The 10,642-nt window shown below is 44.4% G+C and overlaps 1 protein-coding gene across 1 annotated transcript; it reads right to left on the reverse strand.

Moving 5' to 3' along the window:
- Positions 1–2,717: 2,717 nt before the first annotated feature.
- Positions 2,718–10,167, reverse strand: CNTF (ciliary neurotrophic factor). Its single transcript, XM_082212956.1, has 2 exons — positions 9,917–10,167; positions 2,718–8,138 (listed from the first exon to the last, which is right to left on the reverse strand). The coding sequence occupies exons 1-2, from the start codon at positions 10,028–10,030 to the stop codon at positions 7,650–7,652; spliced, it is 603 nt and encodes a 200-aa protein (XP_082069082.1). The 5' UTR covers positions 10,031–10,167; the 3' UTR covers positions 2,718–7,649.
- Positions 10,168–10,642: the final 475 nt, after the last annotated feature.

Raw genomic sequence — 10,642 nt, forward strand, 5'->3', positions numbered from 1 at the left:
TGGTCCTTTTTCCAAATTCTACATGAAGACCAGAAGCAAAACCATGCTTAACTGCTCTCCCTAACGGGGGCTTTGGGGCCCAAGACTGGTCTGCTAGTTTTGATACCTCGGTGGGCACCTAGGTTTGCCTATTCATAAAATGGGGAGTTGGTGACTAAATTGGTAATCTGTAATCAACCATCAAAAAGAAGAAATAACCTATTTCTTGTACATCAGACAAGAGAGCTGTGTCTCACTTAATGGTTGTGTTAAGAACATGACGCAAGATGAGCCAGCAGGATGAGGCCAATGGTCCAGCTTCCTGTCCTCACAGCACCTGTGGGAAGAAGTCTGCAAGCAGGACAGGAACACAGGAGCTCTCGGTCTACCTGTGATTTCCCGCAACTGCTACCCAAAGGGATGGTGTTGTTTGGCCAGGCAGGCACCAGTGCCATCAGAGGGAGCAATGAAAGGCAACTGAGAGTCATGTTTTGAAGGTCATCCTGTAAGCAGGATTCAAGCACCAAGATGAATAGAAAAGAGCCAGTTTAATTAAGTCAGACTCTTACCATGGGAACATTCCCAAGCTAATCAGGTCTGAACTAATGCTGTGTTATTTTCGAAAATTGCCAAGTTCACCAATGGGAGATTTCTTTCATTGGTTTACCGCAAGTCTCAGGAAAAGCTTCATTGAACACTTGGTTCAGCCTCAGTGTTTATTTCCGCTCAGTTTCAAATCAGTCATGGGTTTCATACTCTGGTTACTAAAGAGAGAGGGAGGGAGATGGAAGGAGACAGTGTCACTTACAGCGTGACCAGGAGTCAATACATAAACCACCGGCTCTCAAGTTTCGCTGTGCATTGTCGGCTCTGACTCAAGGGGCTGGTTTTGAGGCATTATGCTGCCCCACAGAAAGTTGACTGGAGAAAAGTTCACAGTATACGGCAGGTTGTTGTCCCCCCCCCCCCAATACTTCCCTGAACTCCTAACCCCTAAGAACAGGGGTCAGCAAACTCTTTCAGCAGGGGGCCGATCCACTGTCCCTCAGACCTTGTGGGGGGCCAGACTATATTTTTTTTGGGGGGGGGAATTAACAAATTCCTATGCCCCACAAAAAGCACACATTCTACTCATGTAAAAACACCACGAAAGCCCCACAAATAACCCAGAGATGCATTTTAAATAAAAGGACACATTTTACTCATGTAAAAACACACTGATTCCCGGACCATCTGCAGGCCAGATTTAGACGGTGATTAGGCCGGATCCAGCCCCCGGGCCTTAGTTTGCCTACCCATGCCTAAGAACAATGGCAGGGTGCAGCTTTAACACATTTCTTCCTCCTCCCTTCCCTTGGCCTCGTACAACGCATGTGCCCCACAGCAAGATGTTATAAATACTCACCCTTCACATTTTATTCCCACACCTCCAGGGTGTGGATCCACCGATGTTCACTGCCTTGAGCCGTCAGTTTTCAGAATGGAAAGGTGGTGAAAATCTCATAGGGAAATGGTGATTTGGTTTATTATTACTACAGCTCAAGGTGGTGTAATGCTTCTCCCCCTCTTCATTTTATCATCGCAGTCATCACAGCTACTTGGAGATTTCAAAGCTGCTCTCCCAAGACCTAGTATGACACTAAGAAGTGTTTTGGAGTGTATTATCACCGTCATTAATATACAGTGGTACCTTGGGTCTCAAACTTAATCCGCTCTGGAAGTCCATTCCAAAACCAAAGCATTCCAAACCAAGGCACGCTTTCCCATAGAAAGTAATGCAAAATGGATGAATCCATTCCAGGCTTTTAAAAACAACCCCTAAAACAGCAATATAACATGAATTTTACTATCTAACGAGACCATTGATCCATAAAATGAAAGCAATAAACAATGTACTGCAGTCACACAATCAATCAATCAATCAATCAATCAGTAGCTGAACTGGGTTCCACACAGTCACAAAAACGAAACAAAAAAGCTGCAAAAACAAAAACACAAAATAGCAAAAACATATAGACCTCAGAGTGGCACTCAAAACAGAAGTGTGACACTCAATTCAGAAGCGTAACACTAAAAACAGAGCACATTCAGCTTCCAAAAAAGTTCGCAAACCAGAATACTTACTTCTGGGTTTGCAGTGTTTGGGTTCCAAGTTGTTTGAGTACCAAGGCGTTTGAGAACCAAGGTACCACTGTACTGTTATTCATCCACAGGGTTTAACTTCCAGTTGGCTCCCCTTATTTAGCCAACAACAACCGGAAGGAATAACTTGTACTGCAAGCTCTCAGCCCCAAATCTACCTGCCCAGCCTCCCAAAAGAATGCCCACATGAGAAACTGAACTATAGGACATGTGATCTTCTCTTCTCTTCCATCCTATGACTCACTATGAGGGCAACCAAGCTGATTCAGAAATGTTGATAATTGGGAGCAGGAGTTGTGACTGGAGATAAAATCCTGAGCAATGAGATTCCTTGGTTATGCTTGGGTTTGGAACAAAGCACCCAGGAAACACTGGCCCAAAGTGCTGCTGTTTTATGATGGGCAAAATTCCACAGGCAGAAGAGGCTAATTTGTGCATTTTCCTATAGCTGCACTCTGCTGGCAGCAAGAAGACCGGCTCCACTAATTTCTCGACTCAACGCCCACAGAAGATTCATCCTGAAATAGTGGCACAACTTTAAAATGCAGACTATTTGAATAATCACCCCAAATACAAAGAGCAAGACTAGAACAATATCCTGTTAAAAAATAAATCAACTTTATTTAATCAAATTATTTTAACACACTTTGGTGCAATCAATAATTAGGGCACTCACACAATTAGACAAATCTTTAATCACATCAGTTTGGTGAGTAATCCATTAATTGGTTAAATTTACAAATGGGTGGCATATAGTAAGCATACTTTGTTTACAGATTAGGGTAGGGAGCCTGTGGCTTTCCAAATGTGCTGAAATACAACTCCCATTCTCCCTGACCATTGGCCATGCTGGCTGGGGCTGATGGGAGATGGAGTCAAAAATCATCTGGAGAGCTACAGGTTCCCCCATCCACCTTTTAGATGATGCATGTGCTTCAGACACCATGTTCTTAGGAGACGCAGTCTCTCCAGTGAGGGAGAGATGAGGAGGGAAATGCTTCTCCCAAGACTGCACTTGCCATCTGCAGTTTTTCTAATTACCTATATTAAAATGTATGCTCTATAAAATCTGCCCAAGTAACTGTGGGGCATGTTTAGTTGATCAAAATTTTCAACCAATTACATATTGGAACCCTCTTAATAATGTTATATTCTTTTTCTAGATGCCTTCTTGCAACAAGTGAGATCACAACTGGGAAGCCACTGTGATATTTTCACTCTGCTTCCAAATTTTATTATGGGAGGCATTTCTTCAAAACTCACAATATAAAATAAGGAAGCACCTCTGATAATTATAGATTTCATACATTTCTAAAGGTATTTTTTAAAAAAACTTGCTAGAAGAAACATTTCACATTTTAAAATATAGCATAAATATAAATATTCAAGTTAGAAATAGCACAATAGATAAAGGTGACCTTTAGTGGGAAATTGAATTGTGCCTTTCATATATATTTCGCTAATTTCCTCTTTCCATGCAATCCCTGCCAGATCTGATCCAGAGGCTGGGGGGACTCTCTAGAACAGCACGGGAACTTGCACTGGGGAACAGGGAAATTAACAAAAATCACTCCCCTTGCTAGATCAAGTCACTTTTAGGAACAGAAAGTGCCCATCCATTCATACGTAGGATGCGAAGTCTGAATCCTAGTCAATGAAAGAGCACTATTTTCTCTCTATATAAAATAGGTCATAGCCTTCAGAGGAGCTCCTTCAAAATATGGATTATGGAAATATGAATTGGTCTAACCCAGCCTTCTGTAGCCTGCTGCCCTCCAGATGTTTGGGATGGGACTCCTGTTCTCATCATTCCCTGCTATCATTGCCAAGCCAATGGTCAGGGATGCTGGCGGCTAAATCTTGGCAACATCTGGAGGACATCATATAGGGGAAGGCTAGTCTAACCTCTCCAAGCATTACCTGCCCTTTGACATTCACTCCCCATGTGTGAAAAGCAGCAGAAGCAAAACACCCCACCCGACACACCTTCAAAGGAAAGATAAGGGGGCATTTGCCACAAGTGCTGAATTTTACACAGAATCTGGAATTAGAATTTGGGAGTTTTAACTTTATTCAGCGGAAGTCGTATTTGGGAAAGAAAAAAAGCCCAACTTTATTCAGCAGAAGTAGACAGGGTTTTTTAAAGTCCAGTATTCAGAAAATGAAGGGACGTGGGTGGCGCTGTGGGTTAAACCACAGAGCCTAGGACTTGCCGATCAGAAGGTCGGCAGTTCAAATCCCCACAAACGGGGTGAGCTCCCGTTACTCGGTCCCTGCTCCTGCCAACCTAGCAGTTCGAAAGCACGTCAAAGTGCAAGTAGATAAATAGGTACCACTCCAGCGGGAAGGTAAACAGCGTTTCCGTGTGTGGCTCTGGTTCGCCAGAAACAGCTTAGTCAAGCTGGCCACATGACCCGGAAGCTGTACGCCGGCTGCCTCGGCCAATAAAGCGAGATGAGCGCCGCAACCCCAGAGTCGGTCACGACTGGACCTAATGGTCAGGGGTCCCTTTACCTTTACCTTTATTCAGAGAATGAGCTTCTGTGTGACCTGGCTCTCCTTCATAACCTTCCCAGCCCAATCCTGAGTATGTTTAAACAGAAGTAAATCCTACTGATTTCAATGGTGATCATTCCCTAGAAAGAATGCAAAGGACTCTAGTCACGTTCCCCTTCCCACAGACATTCTGTTGCTCTTCCCCTTATTTGTCTCTTTCCTTCTGTCACCAAAGTACTCCAGATTCAACAAAAGACTCCTATCAGTTAAGCTGGTTAAATAAATGAGTTGTATCTATGAGTGGCAGTCAATGCCAGTCTCACTTGGAGTAGACTCACTGAAGTTAATAGACACGGCCAACTTAGGTTCATTACCGGTAATTTAAATGGATCTACTCTAAATAGGACTTACAATCCTGCATCTTTTTAGTCAGAGAGCAAAATTTGGATTAATTTGGTGCAGAATCCCAGGACGCTAGTGCAAGCCATGTAACGCAGACCCTCTCCATCACCAAAACGGTTTTAATTTGAGAGATGGATTGAAAAACCCGCCCCTTTACAATCTCCTTTGTGCAGTAAATGAACACTCTGTTCTTTTATAATTGCCCTAGATCATCTGGCAGAAACTCTTCCCCACCAATTAAAAGAGTCTTCGACCCAAACAACAACTCATTCTAGTCACTTTTAGTTTCGTTCTTCTGAATTAGGCACACTGGACCGAATATTTAACATTACGTGTTGGGATTTTTTGACACTCTGAAGTCTCCCCACCCCCTTTCTCTCTGTCACACACACACATTCAGAGAAGTCACCCTAAGGGTTAATTCATTCATGCCAGTTGCTCCAAGAACATAGAACCAATGCAGATTAAAAAGTAAACCCCGCCTCTCCTTTAGCTCATTTTAAATAGCAGTTGGCATAGATTAAAGGATCCACATGAATGATTAGCCAAACTGTACACATTTATATATTAAATCCATTTTTTAAAAAGAGATTTTGCACCTTCCCCAGAGAAAAAACAGCAGTTCATTTAAGTGGCTAGCTCCACAATCCTATCCATGTTTACTCAGAAATAATTCCTATGGAGTTCAGTAGGATTTGCTCCTAAGTATTGCAGCCACATAGCTCAATGCCAAGCTGTGCATTTCCAAATTTACTGAGAAGTAAAGCTTAATATGTTCAACATCGCTTACTCCTCTGTCTACTGAGGATTGCAGCCTTATGTAATAAACCTAACCGGTTAGTTTAGCAAAAACAAAATGCCAACTGCTTTGGTTTGAAAGCAGCCATTTCCAGAAAATACTAATCTGCTTTTGTATACAGTCTTTCAACGTCATGGTTAAATATAGTTTCAGTGTCAGTGAGCCTAGAACTATTAAATGGGCCCCTTTCCTGCGTAAATGAAGCACTTCTCCCTGCGCAAAACATTAGCAAAGCGGGTTCAGTGCAGGAGTTTTCTGGCGCACAAGCAGCATTCTCTGTCGACAGCCAGCCTTCCATGGGAAGCAACAGGGTCTTCTGGAGCCTGCTGTGAGGCTTTTCAAAGAATGCACCAGGGGCACAGGCAATTTTAGAACCCTGTTCAGACACAAAAACACCACTTCCATAATATCCTCTCATTGAAGTGAATGAATTAGCAATGAATTTGCATTAGTTTGCCTGGCACTTAAAAAAAAAAAAAAGCAGCTTGCAGGAGCTCTTATCCCTCCATCCTGTTCCAGTTCATAAGCAGAAGGAAGCATTCCTGGAAAGTGGATTATACAACTTCTTCTGGTAATGGTAAAACTGAGAACTTGAAAGGGGTGGCTTTAATTCCTTCCAGTTGTTGGACATCACGTTTTCATCTTTATTTACTCCAAGTGGCGGAGCTTTGTCGGATCTCCAGGCCAACAAATATTCTTTCCCCAACTGTTAGCCTTTGTGTATCCAGGGCTGGAGGGAGGAATCCGCAGAAGCCGGCTTCCAAAGCAGACTTAACCTGATCTGATCCAGGCAGATCATGACCTGGGTCTGATTGTGATCCACTTTAGAACCCCCGGGGTGAACTGGGACAAACTGGACTTCAAAGGGTCCATACAACCCTACATGTACTGTGTCCCTCCCCTGAATGGAAGAAACTTTATACCAGGGGAGGATTCTGTGAGCTGAAAGGGGGTTGGGAGCTGATTTTGCAAATTCACTTTTTCTACTGTAGTCTCCAGTGCTACCTTATCACACTTTTCTAAAAGGTCCAACCCTCTCGAGCAGATCCGGGGGCAACGTAAGGCTGCAGAGGGACACCACTGACTACAGCCAAATAGATGCCTGTGACAAGTTGTGAGTTCCCAGATCTGAGCAGGGCTTTATTATGTACCATGGCATAGAATCACAGAATTGTAGAATTGAAAGGAACTACGAGGGTCATCTAGTCCAACCCCCTGCAATGCTTCATTGGATCCAGCTTACATAATCACTTTAGTTGAATTTGCCCAAGGGAAATTCAACAGAGGTGGATTCAGATGACTTACTGTCAAGGCAAACTCAAGTAAAGGTTTTCTCCCCCTCCCAGCGCGTGGAAGTCAAAAAGGATTTTGATGAGAACGTCAAAGAAACAGTAACAGCAAATAAGACTGCAGGGTTCAGAACGTGGTGGGGAGGGAAAAGAGGAGAGGCTGAAATCTCTGGTTCATCCTGTATACCTGCTGGCTGACCTTCTCCAGATCAAATTCCGAGGTTTCTCTAAAGCTACAGATACTGCAAGCCACCCTGAATGCTCGGAACAAAGTGCGTGCAAGTCAACCACAACTGGCATGTGGTGTTTGAAGTCTCCACGTCAAAGGTTGTGTGAATCCACACCAAAATTAATGTTGGTATGCGGCTTGAATTTGAGGATTTCTCAAAAGGAAATAAATACTAACTTCTGAATAGCGCTAGTCACTCTTACTCTCTCATCAGAGGGCTCACTCTGACCATACTGTATCAATCCAATACACCACAGCTGAGAGGGAAGTACGGCCTTTGGAAAGGAAAGACCCTCGACAGAGAAGAGCAGCCTCATTTCTTCTGGGCTTGAGCTAGGCGGCGACTCGAACGTGGGATGGCGCCTGTCTGAACAGACTTGGAGATATGGTGCAGGTCCCGGACAGACCGGACAGTCCATTGGGCAAGCTCCTGCAGTACTTTCATGCCCCTCATTTTCTTCTCAAATGAGCTCTTTCCACCAGCATCTCTGGCACTTCCCAACTCTTTGGCTGGTACATTGTGCTCCAGCATTGCCATCAGTTCCTCCAGTTGGTAAGCGAGACCCGAGACCTGGAGCACAACGGACTGGATAGACTCGTGGAAAGCTGTGTCGTCCGGGCTCAAGTTGGACCTCTGCTCTTCCAGGATTTCATCCAGTAATATCTGAAATGCCCAGTAAGCTTTCAGGTTGTCTCCTAGCCGCTCCGCATCTGAAATCTCGCTCCACTGTTCAGTGCCAGCTGTTGGCACGCCATCAATCGAGTCCAGGTTGAAGTTTTTGTCCAGCCCTTGTTTCTCAACCTAGAAGGAAAGAAATCGGAAAGGGAGCAAGTAGGTGGGGGAAATAAAAAGGTTTTCAGAAATTCTGCCCATATTTTTCTCGAGGCAATTGTTACACCACAACTGTTCACCCTGGCATTCCCCTGAACTGGACTTGCGATTTTATTGCTTTATCAAGTTTTTAGGTATTTTAACAGTTATGCTATTTAATTGCTTGTCTTGTTGTATATTTTAATTCAGGACGTTTTAGAGTTATTGTGCACTGTATTTTAACTACAGATTGACTTTATAATTGCAAACCGCTTAGGCAATTTTGGCATGTAATCAGTATATAACTTAATAACTAATAATTACAGTATACAGTGTGGAAAGTCTGCGGAGGTGTGTAAACCTCATTCAGATATGGATTCCAAAGGTACTCCAAGAAGAGGATGTTATACATGTAGTCTCCACAAGATGGCGCTATATTATAGGAACCGAGCGGTTCCTATCCTGTTATTTCCACCCCTACCCTGCCCCAGGGCAGGTCTGCTACAAAATAATTAAATTAAGCCCCTGGTTTGAACTCTGCCTTGACTTCTGATGGGGATGGAAAACCTACTTCCTATCATGACAAGACTGCTCCAAAATATTCCTTCTGGGACAATTGCTTTGATGGACCATCAAGGTTTGGCAATGGAAACGAGTCCCACACCCCTTCCAGCTTGTCTTCCTTATTTTTCTTTTACCCCCAATATGTGCAACAAATGTGCCTTAAAATTACTGCATGAGTTATCTGGAGCTATTTGTTCTGCCCTTGCTGTAACAAAGCGCCAGTCGAGTTGTGGGTGGATGGTTCTGCCTGTGGGCAGGGAGTGGACTCGGGAAGATATACGGCCCTTTCTAATTACTTGATTCTGTGCTGCAGTGATTCATTTCCCCCTTCATTGTTAAATATATAAAACTACGAAGACTGCTTTCAAAGGGAGTGGAGTGAGGAGGAGCTGACCGGTGCCTTCCCATCAAGATTAGATGCCCTCTGCAGGGCTGGATTTACCGAAACACCAGGTAGAGATTAGGGGCTTAACAGCCAGTGTGGTGTAGTGGTTAAGAGCGGTAGTCTCGTAATCTGGGGAACCGGGTTTGAGTCTCCTCTCCTCCACATGCAGCTGCTGGGTGACCTTGGGCCAGTCACACTTCTGTGAAGTCTCTCAGCCCCACTCACCTCACAGAGTGTTTGTTGTGGGGGAGGAAGGGAAAGGAGATTGTTAGCCGCTTTGAGACTCCTTAAAGGGAGTGAAAGGCGGGATATCAAATCCAAACTCTTCTTCTTCTTCTCTTCTTCAACTGGAATAAAATTAAATAACCTGATGCACAGAAGGCTCTAACTAAGCCCTGATTAGGAAAAACTACCACTTATCTATAATTATGAATCTCACTAGAAATCCAAATTAAAGGCACCCCATACTGGGAGCATTAAGATGCCTTATCTGGTAAAAATGGTCTAATTTGTGAGAGAAGAAAGAGCACAAAGCCCATTATGCTTTCTCAAGGGAAAGGCTCCCCTGGCTAAGCAACTCAGCTAAGCAACACACCTGATCAGTGCAAAAGCATCACTTTTTCCTTACAGTGGAACGACAAACATTTTGCTCCTCAGAAAGCTCAACGAAGTTTAAGATCAACAGGGTTCTTTTTCCCTCTGAAATGAAGCCCTGTTTTCAAAATTCAAAGAAAACAGGTGGCCAGAGCTTTTGAGGCTAAGCAAATAAGACATCCGAGCCGCAGAGAGTGGGAAGAAGAGTTTCAAAGAAAAGACTCACGTAGGACTCCAGGAGGCTACTGACTTCTGAGCGCATCTTCCTCAGCAGATGAACGGTGCGGCGGCAGAGGTCGCGGTGGTGGGACATCCCAGGGAGCCGCTCTGATGAAGCCATCGCCCGGTTCGGCTGCCCCAGAAGGGACAGCGAGAGCCAAGGCACAGCTCACATAAGGCTGGGTGTCCACAGAATCCCTTGCTCAGCTCATGCATTCCAGAGGCCAATAGAGAATTCTCCACTTGTTGCATAGCCTGCCCGCTCTCCCGCCCTCTTCCATCCCCCGCGGCCTAGGGAGAAACTGCAAATTCCTGGCAGCAGAGCTTAACTCTCTGAGAGCAGCACAGACATTTCACACCTCCCCCCCCCCAGTTAAGAACCTCCAACCCACTCAGTACAAGATGTTGAGACCAGAGTTGTCTATTCCCTTTTCTGAGGCTTGCTTGTGCCCTCCCCCTTCCTTGCATTATTTTTTACCGCTTTTATTTTGATTTGCCCGTGCTGGCTCAATGACCTACTAATCCCTGTAAATTCGATGCCACAAAGCCTAACCATCTGTGATAAAAGGCACAAAAGGAAGCCAGTCGCCCTACTGACAGCACCTTTAGCTGGATACTTTCTGCAGCAGCCATCTAATGCCAATGAACCATTCCCTCAGGCATTATTACCTTGTGTGGTTCTCAATTTTCACCTCCAGCAACTGTCTTCCATCTACATCTTGTTAAAAGCCCA

This window comes from Podarcis vaucheri (assembly GCF_965113315.1).
Source record: "Podarcis vaucheri genome assembly, chromosome: 1".
Classification (NCBI taxonomy): domain Eukaryota; kingdom Metazoa; phylum Chordata; class Lepidosauria; order Squamata; family Lacertidae; genus Podarcis; species Podarcis vaucheri.